This window comes from Mesoplodon densirostris, chromosome 6, assembly GCF_025265405.1.
Source record: "Mesoplodon densirostris isolate mMesDen1 chromosome 6, mMesDen1 primary haplotype, whole genome shotgun sequence".
Classification (NCBI taxonomy): domain Eukaryota; kingdom Metazoa; phylum Chordata; class Mammalia; order Artiodactyla; family Ziphiidae; genus Mesoplodon; species Mesoplodon densirostris.
The window spans coordinates 23327167-23351835 of NC_082666.1; the positions used below are offsets into that span (position 1 = coordinate 23327167).

The 24669-nt window shown below is 41.9% G+C and overlaps 1 protein-coding gene across 1 annotated transcript in view; it reads left to right on the plus strand.

The window, feature by feature from the left end:
• The first annotated feature begins 573 nt into the window (after positions 1 to 573).
• The window catches only part of POLR1E (RNA polymerase I subunit E), a 37060-nt gene continuing 12964 nt past the window's right edge, over positions 574 to 24669 (plus strand). The window contains exons 1-10 of the mRNA XM_060100912.1: positions 574 to 703; positions 10326 to 10430; positions 10998 to 11101; positions 12304 to 12380; positions 14086 to 14171; positions 16389 to 16447; positions 17232 to 17376; positions 19148 to 19255; positions 19886 to 19982; positions 21474 to 21607. Coding sequence (XP_059956895.1) covers positions 10355 to 10430; positions 10998 to 11101; positions 12304 to 12380; positions 14086 to 14171; positions 16389 to 16447; positions 17232 to 17376; positions 19148 to 19255; positions 19886 to 19982; positions 21474 to 21607 — 886 coding nt within the window. The 5' untranslated portion in view covers positions 574 to 703; positions 10326 to 10354. The remainder of the gene's footprint in view (positions 704 to 10325; positions 10431 to 10997; positions 11102 to 12303; positions 12381 to 14085; positions 14172 to 16388; positions 16448 to 17231; positions 17377 to 19147; positions 19256 to 19885; positions 19983 to 21473; positions 21608 to 24669) is intronic.

The window sequence follows — 24669 nt, forward strand, 5'->3', positions numbered from 1 at the left end:
AGTCTGATGGTAAATTGTGTTCATTAAGATTCCCTGAGGGCTTCCCTGGTGGCGCAGTAGTTGAGAGTCCGCCTGCCGATGCAGGGGACACGGGTTCGTGCCCTGGTCCGGGAAGATCCCACATGCCGCGGAGCGGCTGGATCCGTGAGCCATGGCCGCTGGGCCTGCGTGTCCAGAGCCAGTGCTCCGCAACGGGAGAGGCCCGCGTACCGCAAAAAAAAAAAAAAAAAAAAAAAAGATTCCCTGACGTTTTATTGCCCTTGCACGTATTTTACTGTCAGATTGGGCTGCTTAAAAAAAAAAAGAAGAATGCTGACAGTAAGCCAGGCAACGTGAGAGGTCCTTTAACATACGTGACCCTTACAGACATACTGTGAGCTAGATGTTATCTCACAGATACAGAGTGGCAAAAATTAAAAAGATTTGTACGTTCAGTACTTAGGAGAGTGTGTGAAAAAAGTCCCATCCTATATCGTTGTTGGGAGTATCACTGCTGTTCTCTGAAGATAACTTGGTATCTTCAAATTTTAAAATTATGCATTCATTACCTTCTCACTGGTAATTCCTTTCTAGGAATTCTACTTAAATAAACAAATGTGGAAAAGTATGCACGAGACTTTGATCAAGCTTTATTGGTGGAAGAAAAAAAGAAACAATGTGAATGTGCATCCATAGAGGATTACAATACATTGATATACACTGAGTATGTATTATGGCTCCTTTATTACTAATGATCCCATATACTTACAAAACAAAACCAGTAAAACCCTGCGTGTGGATGTACACATAAAAGCTTGTAAAAGTATGGCTAAGTATGAAAGGATACTATCAAACTGTTTGTAAAAATTGCCTCAGTGAAGGGAAGTTAGGAGGGGGTGATGATAAGGAAATATTTTAAGAGGGCCTTCTTAATTTTTAGCCTTTACATACTTCTGTATTAATTTAATTTTTATAATGACCTTTATTATTTTTGTAGTATATATGAAAACCAGAATTTTTAGGTTGAGTTTTCAACTCATTGACAAAATTATTCCTAAATTAAGCTATAAATTTCCCAATAAAAGTATCACTAAGGTACTTTTGGCTTGCACTGTTGGTGGGAATGTAAATTGATACAGCCACTATGGAGAACAGTATGGAGGTTCCTTAAAAAACTAAAAATAGAACTACCATACGACGCAGCAATCCCACTACTGGGCATATACCCTGAGAAAACCATAATTCAAAAAGAGTCATGTGTCACAATGTTCACTGAAGCTCTGTTTACAATAGCCAGGACATGGAAGCAACCTAAGTGTCCATCGACAGATGAATGGATAAAGAAGATGTGGTACATATATACAATGGAATATTACTCAGCCATAAAAAGAAACGAAATTGAGTTATTTGTAGTGAGGTGGATGGACCTAGAGTCTGTCATACAGAGTGAAGTAAGTCAGAAAGAGAAAAACAAATACCGTATGCTTAACACATATATGGAATCTAAGAAAAAAAAGTTCTGAAGAGCCTAGAGGCAGGACAGGAATAATGACACAGATGTAGGGAATGGACTTGAGGACACGGGAAGGGGGAAGGGTAAGCTGGGATGAAGTGAGAGAGTGGCATGGACTTATATATACTACTAAATGTAAAATAGATAGTGGGAAGCAGCCGCATAGCACGGGGAGATGAGCTCGGTACTTTGTGACCACCTAGAGGGGTGGGATAGGGAGGGTGGGAGGGAAACGCAAGAGGGAGGAGATATGGGGATATATGTATATGTATAGCTAATTCACTTTGTTATAGAGCAGAAACTAACACACCATTGTAAAGCGATTATACTCCAATAAAGATGGTAAAAAAAAAAAGAAACTAACATACAAACCTAATAGTCAAAAACCAGAATGAATAGAACCATCTCACTTCTCTTAAGCATAATCTTTCCCTAATTTGAGGGGAAATGACAAATAAAGATCACCCTATAGCTAATACAAAATCAAAGCAACAACAACAACAAAAATGGATACTTTTGGAAACTAGACACTGATTCTAAATTCATAAGAGAGGATAATATTGCAAGAATAGCCAGGAAAAATGAAAGCCAGACAATGACACTACAAGAAAACTACAGATCCATATCCCTTATGAACATTAATGCAAAAACTCACAATAAAATATTAGCAAACTAAATTTAGCAGCATATCAAAAGGGTTATACACCATGGCCAAGTCAGATTTACTCCTGGAATGCAAGGATAGTTCAATATGTGAAAATTGATCAGTGTAATACATCACATGATCATCTCAAATGATTCACACAAAGCATTCAACGGAATTCAATACCCTTTTAAAAACACTCAACAAACTAGGAATAGAAGGAAACTACTTCAGCATAATAAAAACCATATATGATAACCCACAGCAAACATACACATTGGTGAAAGACTTGAAGCCTTTCCTGTAAGATCAGGAACAAAACACAGATGCCTACTTTCACAACTTCTATTCAACATAATGCTAGAATGTCTAGATAGAGCAATTAGGCAGAAAAAGAAACAAAAGACATCCAACTTGGAAAGGAAGAGGTAATATTATCTCTGCACATGATATATCCTTATATGTAGAGAATCCTAAAGATTACACACACACACACACAACTGTTAGAGCTAATAAATTAATTCAGCAAAGTACCAAGATATAAAGTCAACACACAAAAATTAGTTGCATTTCTATACATTAACAATGAACAATCTCAAAAGGAAATTATGAAAATGACATTTACAATAGCATCTAAAAGAATAAAATACTTAGGAATTAACCAAAAGTAAAAGACTGGTACAAAGAAAATTACAAAATGTTACTGAAAGAAGAATTAATGGAAACACATTCCATGTTCATAGATTGGAAGACTTAATTTAATATTATTAGGATGTCAGTGTTACCCAAAGCAATCTATAGATTGAATGCAATCTCTATAAAAACTCTCAATGATATTTTGCCAAAATAGAAAAACTCATCCCAAAATTTATATGAAATCTCAAGGTATCCCAAATGGACAAAACTATCTTGAAAAAGAAGAACAAAGCTGGACGACTCACATTTCCTGATTTCAAAACTTACTAGAAAGCCACAGTAATCAAAACTGTGGTACTATCATAAAGACTAATGTATAGACTAATGGAATGAAACAGGGAGCCCAGAAATAAACCGTTGCATATACATATGGTCAAATGATTTTTGAAAAGGATGCCAAGACCATTTAATGGGGAAAGTTTAGTCTATTCAACAAGTGGTGCTGGGAAAACTGAATATCCACAAGTCAAATAATGAAATTGGACCCTTACTTAACACCACATGCAAAAATTAACTCAAAATGGATCAAAGACCTGAATGTGAGACCCAAAACTATAAAACTCTTAGAAGAAAACATAGGATAAAAGCTTCATGACATTGGATTTGGCAATAATTTCTTGGCTATGTCACCAAAGGCAGAGATAGCAAAAGAAAAAATAGTCAAACTGGACTTTCATGAAAATTTAAAATATTGTGCATCAAAAGACAAAATCAACTGAGCAAAAAGGCAGCCCATAGAATGGGAGAAAATATTTGCAAATCATATGTCTGATAAAGGATTAATATCCAAAATATATAGAGAAGTAAAACTCAACAACCAAAAAAACCAAAAGACATAACTCAAAAATGGGCAAAGGAGTTGAATGTATGTCCCGCCAATGAAGATATACAAATGGCCAATAAGCACATGAAAAGATGCTCAACATCTCTGATCATTAGGGAAATGCAAATCAAAACAACGAAACACCACCTCATACCCATTAGGATGGCTACTATCAAAAAAATTAAAAATAACAAGTGTTGGCAAGAATGTGGAGAAATTGGAACCCTTGTGCACTGTTGGTAGTAATTTAACATTGTACAGCTGCTATGGAAAAAAGTAAGGCGGTTCCTCAAAAAATTAAAAATGGAATTACCATATGATCCAGCAAGTCCACATCTGGATATATACCAAAAATCCTTGAAAGCGGCGTCTCAAAGAGATATTTGTACACCCATGTTCATAGCAGCATTGTTCATAATATCTAAAACATGACAGCGGCCCACATGTCTATCAATGGATGAGTGGATAAGTAAAATATATTCATACAGTGAAGTATTACTAATATCAGCTAAAGTGGACTTCAGGACAAGGTCTATTAGAGGAGAATTCTAATGATAAAAGTGTTAATCCATCAAGAAGAGAGGACAAGCCTGAATGACCACCATCCTAATAACAAAGGTTCAAAACAAATAAAGGCAGTAAAACTGACAGAACTGAAAAGAGAAGTTGTAGAGACTTAACAGTATCTACCCTCGAACGTGCTTTTTTCCATTTTTGTGTTCGTCCTAGGAAGTTAATTCCTGAGGGCAAGGATAGTGTATTTTCATTCTTATGTCTTCCAAAGTGCCTTGGATAGTGTTAGAATCAGGATTTGTAAAAGATCTGAAAATATTCTGGAGAAAAATCTGGCAGGGTGTGTTAAGAATCTTTTTTTAAATGTTCATGCTCTTTGATTCATTAATGCAAGTCTTAGAACTCTATCCAAAGGAATCCATCCAAAAAAGCAGTTTTATGCTTTAAAAATTCACTGAAATGTTCCACATAACAGTGAAAAAATTGGGAACAGCTTAAGTGTTCTAGAGGATTGGATACATAAACTGTGACAACATTCAATGTACTATCATGTGAGATTTGAGAAAATGCTTACAAGATAATGTTAAATTTCTAAAAGGAGGATACAAAATTGAATACAATATTATAGCAGTTATATAAATATACATATGCGCAGAGAAAATGTAGAAAATAATAAAACCATGTTAACAATGTTTGCCTTCAGGTGGGGAAGGGACCGTGGGTCAGTATAATTGCATTCTTTATATTTTTCTGTGTTTTCCTCAATATTTGACATCAAATATGTATTGGTTTGATAATTTTTTAAAATTCATAAATGTTATTGGGGAAAATTAAAATATCTGAACAGGCTGAATCTAACACAATTAAATTTAACAGTCCTTCATTTAAGGTCTGAATCTTTGTTTTTAAAAAATTGCAGGGATGATGTGACTTAGCAGAAGCGAAGTCAAGAATTTTTGTTTATTGTTAACCCAAATAAGCTAACCAAACAGTATAGATGCTTAGAATAAAAGCACTTATTGGTTTCATCAGGAGAGGCATGGCAAGTAGCACAAGGGAGGTGATGGATCCTTTCTGTTCTGTGTTACCCAGTCCAGAGCTAATGTATTGATCTGTGTGTGGTCCCACAGTGCGAGAAGGATACAGAGATATTGGTGTGTGTCCAGCAGTGGTGACCAGGATGAGGAGAGACCTAGAAACTTTGGTGTGGGAAATAACCAAGGGGCTGGGGGGAGTTGCTGAGAAGGAGAGGGGCAGATAAGTGGAAGGCATGATCAGAGTATTCAGGCTTTTGAAGGATTCAGGGCGGAGGAATTGGTCATGCTCTGCGTGGTCCTAGAGAGCAGAACTGGAACCACAGGGGAAGCTACAAAAGGCAGATTCAGCTTTGTGTAAGGAAAAATCTGCCAAGGTGAAAAGTCTGCTTTATAAGGAATAAGTCATCCATGTCTATAGGTATGCAAGTAGAGTCTGCACCAGGAATATAAAGGAAGAGGAAAGGGAAGAGAGGGAAGAACAGGAGAGGGAGACAAACACAGAAAAAGAGACAAAGGAATAAAAGAGAGAGGCAGAGAGGCAGAAGATAACAGTTTTGAGAGCTCTATGTGAGTTACAGCAAATGACCTGACCTGCCTTCACGTCTTTGCTAGTGATATCCGGAGACGCCAGCAGATGGAGATATTACCCCAGGAAAGGAGGACTCTGCCTGACCCCACCCGAACCCTCCAATTCCTTACTTTCAAAAAATCGTTTTCCTCCTCTGAAAAATAATGCTAAGAGAGAATTCCAGAAGTCTCCAAATTTCCAAACTAAATTTATAAACAAACATTTTGTGGTAAATCCTGCCTGTGATTACCCCTGACTGTAATTTAGAAGAGGTCACTATAGCTTTTGGCATTTTGGTCACTGCCTGAGTAGGGCTCCCTCCATCTTGCCCCATCCCAGTTATGTATGCATGTATGTATATGTATATGGTGTCTGTGTATTTAGAATCATTGTTAAATAGTTAAACAATATAGGGGTATACTACAGTCCCCTTCCCAATCACCTTGCCATTAATACTTTCCTTCTCCTGACAGAACGTCTGTCACTTTGAATTCTTGCCTGTGGTAATTCTGGGAGCCTTTGCTCTCAAACCATGTGTCATAGTCTTCACTCTTCCACTCAGCTGTAAAGCAGCAAATTCTGAGGGCTTTCACAGACTTTGACTGGTAAAGATGTGCCTTAAAAGGGAAACGTTCTCGTACAACAGTGCTCCACAAACTTGAAGGGTGTATTAATTATCTAGGGATCTTGTTAAAGTGCAGATTCTGATTCAGAAGATTTGATAGGGCAGGAGATTCTGCAGTGCTAATGAGTTCCCAGGTGATGTTGATGCTCTTGGCCCAAAGATCATACACTTTGAGTAGCAAGGGACATATAATATGTCCCTATATCAGGAGGGGCCAGGACACTTCTCTCAAGAACTATAATTGATTCTTTGTATCCACTTCTGTCTTCTTTGTCACTCGTTAGCTTTTTTAAAAAATATTTTTTTTAATTATTTTTTTAGGCTGTGCTGGGTCTTAGTTGCAGCATGCATGCAGGATCTAGTTCAGCCACCAGGGATCGAACCTGGGTCCCCTGCGCTGGGAGTGCGGAGTCTTACCCACTGGACCACCAAGGAAGTCCCCTGTCACTTGTTAACTTTGATTTAACTGTTCATGTTTTCATTCAACCAACCAATGTTTACAGAGAATCTGCTATTTGTAAACTCAGTGCTAGTTAAATTTAAGCAACTTTAGTGTCTTTGAGCTCCAGCCCCTATGCTAGGCTCCTAGGATTTGTGATGATTCAGACTCATTCCTTGCCTTGTCACTCATTCATTCAACATTTATTGAGGGTCTACTATGTGCCAGGCACTGCTCCAGGAGCTGAAGATACGGCAGTGAACAAAACAACAAATCTGTTTATTGTTTAACCCCAAATGAGTCTGTCTCCAGTGGGGGAGACAGGCAAATAGTTAGACAATTAAGATTTTTTTTTTTTTCCTTCTTCCTTTTCCCTTCGTGAGCAATTCAATCTGAAAGCCATTTGGTGGGTAGTCTTCCACTCAGAGGGGAAGGGGAGCCTGCAGTGGCCTAGAGCAAGAGTACTGGAGTCCAAGCAGGATGAGAAGTTTATCCATGTGGAAAGGGTTGCCTGATACAGTGTCTGAGCCTAAGCTAGGTGAGACGGGCATCTGGGCAGGGGGCAACCTTGTGAGGGTTGTCAGAGCCTGATCAGAGTAAGGAGGGCATGTGGGACGGTTAATGTTATGTGTCAACTTGATGAGCTTCAGGGTGCCCAGATCAAATATTATTTCTTGGTGTGTCTGTGAGGGTGTTTCCAGATAAGATTAGCATTTTAGTCAGTGGACTCAGTAGACTGCCCTCCCCAAAGTGGGTGGGCATCATCCAATCTGTTGAGGGCCTTAATAGAACAAAAGGTGGAGGGAAAAGGAATTTGCCCATGTTTTTCTTTCCTCATCTGTGAGCTGGGACATCTCATCTTCTCTGGCCCTCAGGTCTTGGAGTTACACTGTCAGTATCCCTGGTTCTCAGGCCTTCAGACTACACCACCAGCTTTCCTGCCAGTCTACAGATGGCAGGCTGTAGAAACTTTCGGCCTCCATAATCCTGTGAGCCAATTCCTCATAATAATCGATCAGTCTCTCTCTCTGTGTCTCTCTCTGTATCTCTCTCTCTCTCTCTCTCTCTCTCTCGTTCTGTTTCTCTGGAGAACCCTAACTAATACAGCATCCATGTAGGGGCTTGGGCTTGGTTCAAAGTGGGAGCCTGAATGGGATAAGAAGAGCCTTCATGTCAGGTGATGGTGATGGGAGGTGTGTTACTTACAGGGGAACTGATCAAATAAGTAAATATATTAAAGCTAATTGGAACCAGGTTTCCCACTGTCAGAGAAAGAAGTTATAAATATGGGCGGTGGGGGGGGAAGAAAACCAGAATGAAGAAAGCCACCACCTTGTGGTGATGGACTGGAATTAGAGTTGAACTTATGGTTTCCAAAATATACAGATTTAGAAATAAATCACTTTTAGTTGTAAAATTGTGTCTACATATATTCCCTAATTTGGTTAATTCAGGCCTGGGAGGAGTGATATCCCAAAAGCAGACCATACCTAACACGTAGATCTTGGTCTCTAAATACCATCCCCCACCAAAAGAAACCAGAACTTGGAGAAATGGGTGATTTCAGGGCTGAGGCAGGGAAAGTACAGGGTCAACTGAAATATCTTGTGCCAGAAAGCAAAGATGTTCAAAAAAATGATATGAAAATGTTAAAAGAACACAGAAACCAGCTTATGGGGTTCCCACTGGCCCAATCTGGGAAAATTTGAACTTAAAACTAAATGATGATAGTAGCAGATTCTATTCTATTGAGTAAAATAGGAATCCACAAGTCTATACTGATATAAATAAATAAATAAGTAGGAAGTGTGATGAACAGGATACTTTCTAAGTCTATACGTACCTGCCCACAAAATGCTTATTAATTACAAAGGGAAAAGAATAAACTTTACAGTGGAGAAGCCTGGTTAATACCACTTTAATAAAGTGATCAAAGTTACTATAGCCAGTAATGGGACAAATCGAAATTGTCTACCACCTGACATGATACAATGAGAACAGCGTCATATCTGTAATATTCCTGCCAAAGATGCATAAACTGAGACTAATCACTTGAAAGCATTAGATAAATCCAGATTGAGGGACATTCTACAAAATAACTGGCCTATAAACTTTAAAATTTTAAATTCAAAGTCAGTGAAGAACTGTTCTGGGTTGAAGGATACTACAGAGCTATGACAGATAAATGCAACATGTGATTCTGGACAAGATCTTTTGCTATAAAAACATTACTGGGACAGTCGGTGAACTTAAATGGGGCATGATGATTATATGGTAGTAATGCAGCAATTTTAATTTCCTGATTTTGATGGCTGTATTGTAGCTATTTAGGGATGTTCCTGTCTGTAGGAAATACTATACATGATCTTCAGGGGTGATGGGGCATCAGGTTGGTAACCCATTCAAAAAAGTTCAGGGCAAAAAAAGTTCTTTGCACTGTACTTGCAATGTTTTTGTAAGTTTGAGATTGAGTAATTAGAGAAGAGTGACGTGCTCAGGCAAAGGGGAGCTCAGGTGTTAAGGTTATTCGGATCGTGTTGGAGGTATGTGTCGGGGGAGAGGATGAGTCTCGAAAGAAGGCAATTTGGAGAATAGAGATTAGTCAACACGGTTCTTTCCCTTCAACAGTATTTGCCTTTGACTGGGCAAAAGGGGCCCTGGCTTGGGTCCTTGCTCAAAGGCCCTGCAGGCCCTGCTTTGACACTCCTTTTGTTGTAATAACTCCCCATGCAGTAGGGAGGGTTGAATCCACAGGGATGAAGGGACATGCCCATCAGATTAGGTTTCCCTTCTAGTTCACCCCAGAATCCTTGAGCCTGCTGGGCCTCTCCCCCTGGTCCATCCTCGGAGGGTTGATTGAGCCACAGTATGCACGTCTAGACCCAAGAACTGATCATGGCGCTGTTTACAGGATTGTGGACCAAGTTTTGGGGCTTAAGGACTGATGTCCAGGTGTGTGGAAGGAGGTCCTGGAGAATTGCTGTTCTCCGCGAGTCGCCACATTTAGCTGGAGCTCAAGGATTGCCTATCAGAGAATTCTAAATTTGAACTCGGACTTTCAGATCTTAGTAAGGCATATTTACACCGTAGTAGAGACAGACCATAACCCTACCTAGACAGGGCTGAGGAAGAAACCCCACACAACGTTTAGGCAAGACTTCCGTGCGCGGCTCACCCTAGAGGTACACATCCTGAAATGCACAGGCCGAGTGCTGGGCCAATCAGGTGCTGCGCCTTGGAGAGGCCGGCGGAGGAGGGAGCGGGACAGGGTGAGGATGGAGACCACGCCTCTCGCGCGGAGGGGCGGGGCGAAGAGTGGGCGGGATGACGCTCCTCATAGCTGGGGGAAAGAGCGGGGCGGTGCCTGCTGGGGGCGGAGGCACGCGTCTCTGAGCGTGCAGGGCGGTGTCCGGCGAGGCCATGCCTTTTCCGGCCTGGAGCGTTACCTCTGCGCGTGCTTAAATGCGGTATTGGCCACGGCTGTTTTAGCTCCTGGGCTTCGCGTCTGGAGAGGCGAGATGGCGGCGGAGGTGTTGCCGAGTGCGAGGTGGCTGTACTGTGGAGAGCCCGACGAGAGCCAGAGAGCTCTACTGGGTAAAGACTGCGAAGCTGGAGCATAGTTCCCCGTAACTTCCTCCCCTCCGTCTCGGTACCGCTACAGCCCTCCACTTCCCACATCCGTCGGGTGCCCGTTCCCAGCGGGGCCAAGATCCCTTATAGTCTCCCCCACTACTTGGGGTTCGGCCAGGGCTCCTCTGTCATCGCACCATCTTTCTGGTACCACCTCCCACCTGGATGAGGAAATCCCAGTTACCCCCTCTCCAGGGCTAAATGTACCCAGGAGCCCGTCATCTCCTCACCCACCAGGTCTCACACCTGCTCTATTTCCTTCTCTCTACTGGCCAGGGATTCCCTCTGTCTTTCTAGATTTGGCCGAGTTCTCCTCAGCCAGCCCCATTCCCCTAGTTATTCCCTCCTGTCAGAGCCCCTCCCCAGCCCCTCTTCCCACCTGGACCAGGACCTCCTTCAGTCCCCCTTTGGGTCAGGACCTGAGGTTCCTTGCCATACCCATTCCTCCAGTCACTCCCTCCCGTTGACAATCCATTTCCTCCCCACCATACTCTTGTGCTCTCATCTCATTCTTGGGCTGCAATCTTACAGTCCAGTTCTCCAATGGGAAGCTACAGAATCCAGGCAACATGCGCTTTACCTTGTACAAGAGCAATGACTCCACAAACCCCAGGAAGAGGAGTCAGCGGATCCTGGTAAGTGCTGCCGTGGCCTCTGCTCTTCAGGCCTCAGGAGGCCTCCTGGGTGTGGGTGGAGGTAGGAGGGAATGAGTGGAGAAAAGGGGGGATAGCGAGTGAGCCTTTGAAGAACTTTGAGCCCCAGCAGGCTGGGGTGTGGGGACAGGTTCCACTGAGTTTCACACTTGTGGTGAAGTGCTGGCCTTTTATTCATTTGTTCATTCAACAAGCATTTATTGAGCCCCACTGTGGCCCTGGGCTGAAAGCTGCTAGGGAAAGAGCTAAGTGAGAGCTGGCCTCACTCTGAGGGAGCTCATACTCCAGAGCAGCGTTTCCCAGTCTCAGCACTATTGACATTTTGACCCAGATAAGTCTTTCATGTGGAGGCTCTCCTGTGCAGCACTGGATATTTAGCAGCTTTCCGGGCCTCTACCCATTAGCTACCAGGAGCACCTCCCAGTTGTGGCAAACAGAATGTCAGACATGCCTAGATATCCCCAGAGGGGTAATTCCCTGGGTTGAGAACCACTGCTCTAGAGAGGTGAGAACTGGATGTGAGGGACACTCATACAGAAATAGATAAAGCTCAAGGTCCCTGGGAGAGAGAGTACAGAGCAGGGCAGAGTGCGTTCAGTCAGTGAAGTCTCTGCTAGAATGTCTTCCTGGGGGAGGGTGCATGGGAGCTGAACCCTGAAGGATGGAGGAGGGTTTAACAGCTGAAGTTAGTTCTCCAGGTGAAGAGGATAGCCAGGACAAACATGGGGAAGCAGGAAAGCTTGGCTCTGATTGAGGAGTGAATTAACCATTTCCATGGTCCTGAGAGCATATAAGAAGCAGTCATGATAGAGGAGAGCAAAGAGGTTCAAGAAGGGCTTGGACTTTGGGGTTACCTGCAGAATCATTTTGTTGCATGCCTCTAAGTGCTGAGAGCCCCGGGCCCATCTTCCAAGTCCTGTGGTACAGCTCCCCCAAGAACTTCTCAGACCAGCTAGAAGCAAGCACTACCTGGGACTTTTCAAAAGTCCTCTTGCCTTTCCCACAGGGATACCCCAGATTCACTTAGAGATAGGGAGCTGGATCATCTCAAAGAGGCTCTCTCATTCTGATCCACCTGTGGTTTGGATTCTAAAGCTTCTACAGACGTGGAAAAGGGAGTCAAGATATTTACTATCTTTCAACATTGGTTATAATGGAGCTTTCCCCCCCCCCCTACATTTTAGGCAGCTGAAACAGACAGACTTTACTATGTGGGAAACAATTTTGGGACTGGAGCCCTGAAATGCAACACTCTCTGCAGGTAGGGACAGGGGAAAGGGATTGTGGGAAGTGGGGGGTGTGGCCCTGGCACTGCTCTTCTCTGTCTTTATTTTAGGGGCAGTGGGGGAAATCTAGAGAGATTTACCAAGTTCCTGTGTTCCCAGACCCCAGGGCCCTCACACCAGCATGTAGACATTCCTGAAATTGAAAAAGTGACTTACATTTGTTTAATTTCCTGAAAACCTCATTCATTTGTAATCTTAAAAAAAATTTTTTTTGTAAATTAATTTATTTTTGGCTGCATTGGGTCTTTGTTGCTGCACACGAGCTTTCTCTAGTTGCGGTGAGCGGGGACTGCTCTTCATTGTGGTGTGTGGACTTCTCATTGTGGTGGCTTCTCTTGTTGCAGAGCACGGGCTCTAGGCACGCAGGCTTCAGTAGTTATGGCACACAGGCTCAGTAGTTGTGGCTCGCAGGCTCTAGAGCGCAGACTCAGTAGTTGTGGCACACGGGCTTAGTTGCTCTGCGGCATGTGGGATCTTCCTGGACCAGGGATCGAACCCGTGTCCCCCATTGGCAGGCAGATTCTTAACCACTGCACCATGAGGGAAGTCCCCCCATTTTTTTTAATTGAGATATAATTGACATATAACATTATATTAGTTTCAGGTGTATAAAATAATGATTCAATGTATGTATATATTGCAAAATGGCCACTACAGTGTCTAGTTAACATCCACACATAGTTACAAAATTTTTTTCTTGTGATGAGAACTTTTAAGACTTACTCTCTTAACAACTTTCAAATATACGCTACAGCATTATTTTCTATAGTCACCATGCTGTACATGACATCTCTAGGACTTATTTTATAACTGGAAGTTTGTACCTTTTGATCACCTTCATTATTTCTGACCACATCATTAACTTGCAATATTCTTTGCTTATAATTATCTTGTTCCCGAAACGCAGCTGTCTCCACTAATTTGGAATGTGTGATCAATAGGCCAGAGTTTACCAGAAGTCTGCCTTGGGACTAACTACAGGAAAAGGATTTGGTAGTGTCTAAGGCTCCAGAATTTCTGCCTAGCTCTGGAAAGATCACTGACTTGGGGCAACTCTGCCCTTTACTGACCCCCAGTCTACTCCTCGGTACAGTGAAGATTGTCCAGCCTGAACAGTCTTAAGTGTCAGGGATTGGCATAATGCAGTGTCCTTGTGAAGGTAGCCATCAGTGAATCACAAACAAGCCCCTTTCAGGGTCCCCCCTGAACCACCTTGATAGAAGTCAGATTAGTGTGTATATGCTTGAAACTTTTAACTTTTATCATCCCTTTACAAAGATTTTCTAGTTTAAACTGGTCTTCTCATAATTAACAAGGTTTTACTTGTCTTTGCCTCCATAGAATTTATACATGCAGTAAATTCTAGTGTTTAATTCTAGAGTCTTATATTCCAGAAGGGTTTCCCATTACAGCAGTGAACCCAAATGTGATCAGCTACAAGAATCACCTGGTGGCTTCCCCCGCTGTCCCCAGAGCCTCTTCATGAACCCTTTTCTCCTTTCCCTTCCCATGCAGAGAATTGCTGCTGTAGGGGATTATTGTTACTCATGAGCAAGTGATGTCTTCCTCAGGTGGATTGGGGCAGAAAGAAGGTTGAGAACTAAGCAGAAAAAAGGAGGTTGTATAAACAATACCTTTTGAATAATCCATTGTCACTGGTATTATTCCTTCTTTATTCAGGAACTTTGTGGGAATTTTGAACAAGACCTCTGGCCAAATGGAAGTATATGATGCTGAATTGTTCAATATGCAGCCGCTGTTTTCCGGTAGGTCCTAGTCATGAAGGTTCAAAGAAATGCTGAATATTTTAGGTTTCCTGGATGAGTCGGTTTGACTTTTTGATTTGTAAAATACATTTTGTAGCTAGTTTTTCAAGGTTTTTTTTTTTTCCCATTTGAAAAAGTTTTAAAAGTGCTTTTACTCAGCAAATATTTATTGATGACCTACTATGCTCCAGGCACAAGTTAGGGGCTGTGAATATAGCAAAACGGACACAGATCCTGTCCCTACAGTGTTTACAGACTTAAGATCAGGAAACTAATCTTAGTTAAAGCGAGTTGAGCACTGATCCGAGCAGAATATTGGAGGGCATACATGATATTCTTTTCCATTGAGGGCCTTTCTTAATTTTTAATTGTTCTAGTTGGGGTAGAGTTTAAAATTTTTTTTTTAAATTTTATTTAATTAATTAATTTATTTTTGGCTGTGTTGGGTCTTCGTTGCCACATGCAGGCTTTCTCTAGTTGCGGCAAGTGGAGGCTACTCTTTGTTGAGGTGTGCAGTCTTCTCATTGTGGTGGCTTCTCTTGTGGAGCATGGGCTTCAGTAGTTGTGGCACGTGGGTTCAGTAGTTGTGGCTCACAGGCTCTAGAGCGCAGGCTCAGTAGTTGTGGCGCATGGGCTTAGTTGCTCCACAGCATGTGGGATCTTCCCAGACCAGGGCTCAAACCTGTGTCCCCTGCATTGGCAGGCAGATTCTTAACCACTGAGCCACCAGGGAAGCCCTGTGAGTCTGTTTCTGTTTTGTATATACATTCATTGGTATTTTTTAAAAAATGTTTTCTAATTAAATTATTTTTATACAGTTTTTAAAGGTTATTTTCCATTTACAGTTATTATAAAATATTGGCTGTATTCCCTGTGTTATACAGTATATCCTTGTAGCTTATTTTATCCATAATAATTTGTACCTCTTACTCTCCTACCTTTATATTGCCCCTCCTCCTTTCTCTTTCTCCTTACTGGTAACCACTAGTTTGCTCTTGCTGTGAGTCTGCTCTTTTTTGTTATATTCACTAGTTTGTTTTATTTTCTAGATTCCACATATAAATGATAGCATACAGTATTTGTCTTCCTCTGTCTGACTTATTTCACTATGCGTAGTGCCCTCCAGGTCCATCCATTTTGTTTCAAATGGCAAAATTTCATTCTTTTTTTTATGGCTGGGTAGTATTCCATTGTGTATATATGTATAATGGCTAGAATAAACCAGTATTTACAACTTTTTTACATATAAAAACAAAAATGTGTTTAATTAAGAAATTAATGAACAATTTTACATACATACACAATGGAATGTCCTCAGGGTGTGGTGGCTGCTGTTACCTTGATATGGGGTGTGGTTGGTGTTGGGGGTCTAAAGCTCAAGGAGGGTGTGAGGTGGTCCTTCCTTTCTGCTCCATGGCTGTCACTGCCCTGTCAGGGGCAGGGGCTGCTCCCCAGCCGCTAGACCCAGTCTTCTTCCAGGGGCTGGTTGGCTCAGATCTTGCCCCAAGCTGTGGTGTGGAGTGAGCGCATGCAGACCTTCTCTTCCTTTCAGATCCCTCTCAGTGCGGGGCGGCGGGGCGGGGGTGGGGGGTGTCCTGACCCTACTACCTGGTTATGTGGAAATCTTTCTTTCTTTTTTTTTTTTTTTAAATTAAATTTATTTTTTTATACAGCAGGTTCTTATTAGTCATCCATTTTATACACATCAGTGCACTTTGGTTGTATAGGAATTCTTCTGCTGGTTTCCAGTTAGTTTTCCGTGAGAATTGTTGCACATGTAGATGTATTTTTGATGTATTTGTCGGGGGAGGTGAGCTCCAGGTCCTCCTCTTGATCCCTCCTCCTTAGGTCTTTTACAAGGAGGGCAGAACTGTATACTGGGAGGAGCGGAGGACTTGGTTTCTAATCCCATCTCTGCATTGCCTGGGGCAAGTCATTTCACCTGGAGGCCTCATGTTTCCTTATTTGTGAAATGAAGGGCTTGGATCCTGATGACCCCTTCACCTGACTCTAATTTATTCTCCAAATCCTCTAACTCTATACTGAAGCTTCATACTAAATGTTCACAGTATACACTCATGTTAAGCTCTGGAAAGTCCTATACTAAAGAAATCTGTTTTTCTTAGATTAACTGTTAAACAAATATTAAACACTATTACGGTCTGTAGGCCTTACAGTTTGCTTTTTTTTTCTTTGTTTTTGTTTTGTGTTTTGTAGATGAATCAGTTCAGAGTGAGTCGACACTAGAGAGTCACACCAAATCTTTTAGAGAAAAGGTAAGTATGACAGAACTAAGATGTGAGACCTAAAGTGAGTTCCTTCCAGGCCTTGGGTTTCTCCATCAGTAAAATGAGCTGGTTGAACACAGGGGTCTCCCTAGCTGCTCTCAGCTCATTCAGTCTGTGGTTCTCTGGACAGTTCCTACCTGCACAGGCCTCCTTGGCCTCACAGACTGCAGACCTCCTCTCTGGGGCAGCTATACACAGCTCTGTGCCAGCATCTGGAACTGGTTCTCTGGGCTGTAGCATAACACTATTTTCAGGATTTAATCCAAGTTTCAGAAAATATTGGAAGCCTGGAAACTTCACATCAAGACAAAGTAAACTTTAGGATTTTCAATGTAGAAGCTTCCTACAAAGCTTATCTCACCCCAGGATGGCAAACTGATTGAATCTCCAGTGCTGCCTGGAGGGGAGTAAAGCTGTCTTTAGGCTCAGAGGGAGAGTGAGCCATCTATTAGTAATGTCTGTTTTCAGTGTAGGATTGGAAAACCGGTAAGCCGTGTGCCCCAGATTTACCAACCCTAATTCTAATCTTTTTATTTTACAGGTGAAAACACTGTTGATTTATAAATAGCTCATTACAGTTTATAAAGCAAGTACTTCAAATCTCTTAATATCTTTTGGTTCTTAAAACAAGCCTATGAGGTAGTTAGGTATGAGTCAGCCCAATTTACAGAAGTGGTATTAATGGCTCAGAGAGGCTGTTTACCCGTAGTGACACAGCTAGGAGTAACAGTGCTCAGCCCGTTCCCAGTGACCAAATTTGTCTTTTGCACAGATGGATTCTTGCATTGAAGCCTTTGGTACCACCAAACAGAAGCGGGCTCTGAACTCCAGGAGAATGAACAAAGTTGGCAGTGAATCTTTGAATAGTGCAGTGGCTAAAGCTGCAGAGAGTATAATTGATACAAAGGGTGTGACTGGTAAGCAGCTGGAACTTGGGGTAAGAGGCTGCTGGTAGAAAGAGCTTTCCCTTCTCTTGAGATCTTTCACCTGCCCCACAGATGGAAATGATGGGAGTTAGGGCTGGATTCCTTCCTGCTTCTCCCTGAGGGCCTTCTTAGGAACAGACTCTGGAAATCATAAGAAACATCTGACATGGCCTGCTCTCAGTGAGCTCACAGTGAGTAGAGGAGACAGACATGGGAACGGGAATGTGCCCTCTGTCACAGGCACAGCCTCTGTGCCAGGGCTACAGCCTGCAGGGCACAGTGGAGGGAGACGGCCTCAAGTCTCTGTGAGTTACAGGGAGGTTTTAGTCAAAAAGGCTGATGTGATGATGATGAGCTAGCTTCTAGAGACACTTTGAGGTCACTGGATCTTTTTCTTTTCCTAAATTCTTCAGCAGCTTGAGTATTAAATTGTATTATTTAAAATGCGTAATGTGTTTATTGTTCAAATGCATTATAAGAACATAAAAGAAAGTTTTATATATATATATATATATGAATGAGAGCAGTTTTTCTATTAAAATGGAATTTTAGTAAGTTTTAGAAAATCTTTCCATACCCGATGATTATATATTTTCCTATGTTGTCTTTCAGTACTTTCACTGTTTAACTTTTTACATTTACAATTTAATGATTTTTTTTTTTGGTCTATGTTACAAACCTAATTTTATATTTTCCAAATGATTAGCCAGTTGTCCCCAACTCCATCTTTTCCTTTTGTAAAAAATGATTTAAAAAATCATCTGTATCATTTTACCACATTCTTAATTGTGTTCTCGCTCATCATTCTGACTGGCTATTCTTGTAGCAGCATCAGGTCCTTTTGATTGTAGTAGCCTCACCTTCCAGTTTGTTGTCTGATAGGGCAAATTTATCCTCCATCCTCATTTTTCACAAATGCACTGGTTATTGTAGCATGCTTTTTTATTCATTCATTCATTCATTCATTCATTCATTTATTTATTTATTTATGGCTGCATTGGGTCTTTGTTGCTTCACGCGGGCTTTCTCTAGTTGTGGTGAGTGGGGGCTAATCTTCGTTGCGGTGAGCGGGCTTCTCATTGCAGTGGCTTCTCGTTGTGGAGCACGGGCTTAGGATGCGCAGGCTCAGTAGTTGTGGCGCACGGGCTTAGTTGCTCCACGGCACGTGGGAACTTCCTAGACCACGGCTCGAACCCGTGTCCCCTGAATTGGCAGGTGGATTCTTAACCACTGCACCACCGGGGAAGTCCCGTAGCATGCTTTTTTTTTCCCCAGGTGATCTTAAGAATTATTTAGTCAAGTTCTCTCAAAATCCAATTGGGATTAATATGGGGAGAATCAGCATCTTTATAATATTATGTTTTCCCATCCAGGAACATAGAAACATGTCTCCATTTAGTCAGATATACTTTAATGTCTAAGTAAAGTTTTCAATTTTTTTTGTTCAGTTTACTCTCAGCTACTAAAGGACATTTAAAAAGAAAAATAATTCACCCATTTTCCCATCATTCTACAAGACCAACCATTACAATTTTCCTGTTTTCCTCTCTGTTCTTGTCTGTGTGCATACTTAATTCTTACATGGTTATTCCTGTGTGATAGTTAGCTTTATAATTTGATTTTTCTTTTTCACTGACAATATGTGAAGTTCAGATGAGGGGGTTCCGGGCGACGATGATCTTGAGTGCACAGGTTGCAGAGTGTTGGGGAACTTGAGGCCGAGCAGGGTGACACTAACACTGACTCTTCCTTCATTGAAAAGCTCTGGTCAGTGACGCCATCCACGATGACTTGCAGGATGACTCCCTCTACCTCCCTCCCTGCCACACTGATGCAGCCAAGCCTGAAGACGTGTATAAATTTGAAGACCGTATCCTTCTTGTGGGAGAAACGCCACCTCATTTCCCAGGTTGGGATATGTGCACAGGAGTGGCATGGCCAGGCTCTCTGAGGGTGTCAGTGGTCCTGTGATACTCATAGAAGCTCGCCCCAGACTCTTGCAGTTGCCCCAGCGCTATTGCTGGGAAGTCAGCGAGGCTCCCTCACTAGCTGAGGCACCTGCTGCAGCAGTGGCCTCTCAGGCCTTGTGATTCAATCCCATCCCTCAGCAAAATGCAGAATGCCCACAGTTCGGCCCTTTGGGGGTCACCTTCTGTGAAGAGTCAAAATACGACTTTTAAGTTGGCCAGTGCCCAAAGTCTAGGGCAGACTGATATTATAAAGAAGGGTTGGAATGTAGAGTTTCCGTACTTGTGGTTCTAGTCAAATGGAAAGTGCCTGCAGTGGCTTTGTGATAAGAGAAGGCAGAAAGCCCAAGCAGTCAATGAGCTCTGGGCTGGGAGTCTGGAGAACTGAGTCCTGAAGCTCTGCCCGGACATACTGTGTGATCTTCCCCTCTCTAAGCCTCAAATTTTCCCATCTGTAAAATGTGGCCGATACAAGATGATCTAGCTAGTTGGATGTTTCCATTTTGGTCAGGTTGTTCTTGACCTATAACTAGTTCTTTCCCCTGCGGAGTATGACGCTCTTCAGAGCCCATCTGAAGCTTTCAGGAATGTCACCTCAGAAGAAATACTGAAGATGATTGAAGAGAACAGGTACCCGAACTGGGCAGATGGGAGTGTCTCGGGAGTGATGTTGGGATACAACAGTAGTCAGACATGAAGCAGACCTTGGGTGTTAGGATATACGTCTGTTCAGCATTTGAACAAGAACAAACTAGTGTTTTCTCGAATGGTTGAGCTCCCAGGCCTGTTGTCCCAAGGCTGTGGGTGGCTTTCAAGGGAGAGAATTGGCCTCTGAGTACGTGGAACCTGTGACTGGGCAGAGGGTGGTGAGGCCTTGTACTCTGGGGCTGGGAACTGGAGCTGACCTGTATCGGTCCCACCCCCCCAGTCAATGTTATACTGTTGCCGATTGTCACTGGTGGGGCCCAAGTGCTGGCCTGGGAGTAGGTGCCAGCTGAAGTGATGGTTTATCTGTGGTGATGTGCTGAGTGAAAGTTAAATTATGTATTTTAAATATAGCATATTTTAAATCAGAGATGATTTCCTCTCCTCCCTCCACCCCCGCCCCCCCTTTTTGGCTTTTAAAACAGCTTTCTTTTTTTAATGATGAGGGTTTTTTGCTTTTGACTTTTTTCTTTTAATAATTTTATCTTGAGAAAATAAAAAGTTGTCAACCCTAGGTTGGTTCCCCCAGTTTTCGTTTGGAAATTTTACTGGTCAGTGAAATCCAAAGTCTTGGAAAATACATGTTTTTCCCACTCTCCAAAGAAGTGCTCTTTACTGGTTCTTCATTGTCTTAATGTGATTGTGGCTCAGGTGCAGGAATGAGTTCTGGGCTGGGAGTCTGGAGAACTGAGTCCCCATCTGCCTGATGGACTGTGTGATCTTCCCCTGTCTGAGCCTCAGTTTTCCTATATGTAAAATGAGGCCGATACAAGATGATCTTGAAGAGCCTTTTATCGCTGCGAGTTCATGATCCTGATAGTGGTAGAACAACAGTATGTGAAAATAATAGCCAACATTGATGGAGCTCCTACATGTGCCAAGCACTGCTTTCCTTGTCTCATTTAATCCACAAAAGCCCGTAGGACAAGGGTACTATCATTGGCCTTAATTTACAGTTGAAGAAACCAAGGCAGAGATGTTCAGAAGCTTGCCCAAGCCACTGCATGGCAGAATGGGGATTCAAACCCAGATAGTTGAGAGGCTATGCTCCAGACCGCCACATCAGGGTTGGGCCCACTATGGCCTGAGTGCCGAGTCTGGCCCACTGCCTGTGAATAAAGTTTTATTGTAACGTAGCTTCAGTCATTTATTTATATGTTATCGATGGCTGCCTTTGCATTACAATGGCAGTGACCATGTTGCCCACAAAATGTATAATATTTGTTATCTAGACCTTTACTGTCCCTGCACTAAATCATGCTCCTCCTATTATAAGGAGCTGGTTGGATGGCCCTTCCTCAGCTGTTGACTATGTACCAGGTGTGAGGGGTGCCTGCTGTTTTCATTGTGAAGGAGTGAATGGCTCCTGACAGAGCCGGTCTTAACACATTCCTCCTTTTCCCTCCCTTGTTTTAGTCACTGCTCCTTTGTCATAGAAGCGTTGAAGTCTTTGCCATCAAGTGAGGAGAGCCGAGACCGCCAGGCCCGGTGCATATGGTTTCTGGACACTCTCATCAGATTTCGAGCACAGAAAGTGATTAAGCGGAAAAGTAAGTCCATGCTAGACATTTTTTTTAAAATTGAAATATAGTTGATTTATGTTGTTAGTTTCAGGTGTACAGCAAAATGATTCAGTTACATATATATTTATACATATATATGTTCTTTTTCAGATTCTGTTCCATTATAGGTTATTAAAAGATACTGAATACAGTTCCTTGTGCAAGGAACAGCAACAAGGACACTAGGTCCTTGTTGTTTATTTTATATATAGTAGTGTGTATCTGTTAGTCACAAACTCCTAATTTATCCCTCCCTCCCCCGCTTCCCCTTTGGTAACCATAAGTTTGTTTTCTATGTCTTTGAGTCTGTTTCTGTTTGGTAAATAAGTTCATTTGTATCATGTTTTTAGATTCCACATATAAGTGATATCGTATGGTATTTCTCTTTCTCTGTCTGACTTCACTTAATATGGGAATCTCTAGGTCCATCCATGTTGCTACAAATGGCATTATTTCATTCTGTTTTATGGCTGAGTAATATTCCATTGTATATATGTATACCACATCTTTATCCATTCATCTGTTGATGGACACTTACGTTGCTTCCATGTCTTGGCTATTGTAAATAGTGCTGTGAACTTTGGGGTGCACATATCATGATAGACATTTTATTCTAGTTATTTTCAGTCTGTTATTTGTCTATAATTCTTAGACTAGCTTTAGTGAGAGAGGAAATGGACATGTCTTTCCATGTCTTTATTTATAACTGTGTAACAGTGGGATTCTGATTGGTACTGCTGACATGCTGAGAGAACTTGCCAAGCCCTTTCCTCAGAAAATAGGGTCGGGTTGGATTATACGATTGCTCACATCTAACATTCACTACTTCTGTGTTAGGCAAAGTTGAATATCCAGGCAAATCAAATGAACGTTTTAAGGGACAGTTGGACAAAGAGTTGTATGGGGAGAAAAATTGGCCTTGCTTGTGAAGGCTTGTGGCATGTTGTTGTGTCAGCTATTTCTGACTGGGAGAGAAGTCAGTTTCTGCTGGTAACCCGTGCCACTGATCGCCAGGGCATGGGTGGCTGCCATACACTCACATCCACCCAGAGTCAGAAACCCAGAGGGGAGACACCTGTGGTTTTAGGCATAAGGTGCATGCAGTCGTGTTCCTGTGATTGGGCACCCAAGGGTCTGTACAGACACACCTCGTTCTATTGTGCTTCACTTTATCGTCCTTCGTAGATATTGTGTTTTTTACAGATTGAAGGTTTGTGGCAACCCTGTGTTGAGCAAGTCTGTTGGCGCCATTTTTCCAAGAGCATCTGCTCACTTTTGTGTGTCTCTGTCAGGTTTCGATAATTCTCACAATATTTTAAACTTTTTCATTGTTATATTTATTATGATGGTCTGTGGTCAGTGATCTTTGATGTCACTACTATGACTCGCTGAAGGTTCAGATGATGGTTAGCATTTTTTAGCAGTATTTTTTAAATTAAGATATGGACTTTTTTATCAGATGGTTTTTCTTCTTCAATTTGTTAATATGGTATATCACATTGATTGATTTGCATATATTGAAGAATCCTTGCATCTCTGGGATAAATCCCACTTGATCATGGTATATGATCATTTTAATGTGTTGTTGGATTCTGTTTGCTAGTGTTTTGTTGAGGATTTTTGCATCTATATTCATCAGTGATATTGGTCTGTAATATTCTTTTTTTGTAGTATCTTTGTCTGGTTTTGGTATCAGGGTGATGGTGGCCTCATAGAATGAGTTTGGGAGTGTTCCTTCCTCTGCAATTTTTTGGAAGAGTTTGAGAAGGATGGGTGTTAGCTCTTCTCTAAATGTTTGATAGAATTCACCTGTGAAGCCATCTGGTCCTGGACTTTTGTTTGGTGGAAGATTTTAAATCACAGTTTCAATTTCATTACTTGTGATTTGTCTGGTCATATTTTCTATTTCTTCCTGGTTCAGTCTTGGAATGTTACACTTTTCTAAGAATTTGTCCACTTCTTCCAGGTTGTCCATTTTACTGGCATAGAGTTGCTTGTAGTAGTCTCTTAGGATGCTTTGTATTTCTGCAGTGTCTGTTGTAACTTCTCCTTTTTCATTTCTAATTTTATTGATTTGAGTCCTCTCCCTCTGTTTTTTGATGAGTTTGGCTAATGGTTTATCAATTTTGTTTATCTTCTCAAAGAACCAGCTTTTAGTTTTATTGATCTTTGCTTTTGTTTTCTTTGTTTCTATTTCATTTATTTCTGCTCTGATCTTTATGATTTCTTTCCTTCTGCTTACTTTGGGTTTTGTTTGTTCTTCTTTCTCTAGTTCCTTTAGGTGTAAGGTTAGATTGTTTGAGATTTTTCTTGTTTCTTGAGGTAGGCTTGTATTGCTATAAACTTCCCTCTTAGAGCTGCTTTTACTGCATCCCATAGGTTTTGGATCATCATGTTTTCATTGTCATTTGTCTGTAGGTATTTTTTGATTTCCTCTTTGATTTCTTCATGATCTGTTGGTTATTTAGTAACGTATTGTTTAGCCTCCATGTGTTTGTGTTTTTTCCTTTTTTTTCCCTGTAATTCATTTCTAATCTCATAGCGTTGTGGTCAGAAAAGATGCTTGATATGATTTCAGTTTTCTTAAATTTACTTAGGCTTGATTTGTGACCCAAGATGTGATCTATCCTGGAGAATGTTCCGTGCGCACTTAAGAAAGTGTAGGGCCTCCCTGGTGGCGCAGTGGTTGAGAGTCCGCCTGCCGATGCAGGGGACACGGGTTTGTGCCCCAGTCCGGGAGGATCCCACATGCCGCGGAGCGGCTGGGCCCGTGAGCCATGGCCGCTGAGCCTGCGCGTCCGGAGCCTGTGCTCCGCAACGGGAGAGGCCACAACAGTGAGAGGCCCGCGTACTGCAAAAAAAAAAAAAAAAAAAAAAAAGAAGAAAGTGTCATCTGTTTTTGGATGGAGTGTCCTATAAATATCAGTTAAATCTGGTCTATTGTGTCGTTTAAAGCTTGTGTTTCCTTAGTAATTTTCTGTTTGGATGATCTGTCCACTGGTGTACGTGAGGTGTTAAAGTCCCCCACTATTATTGTATTACTGTTGATT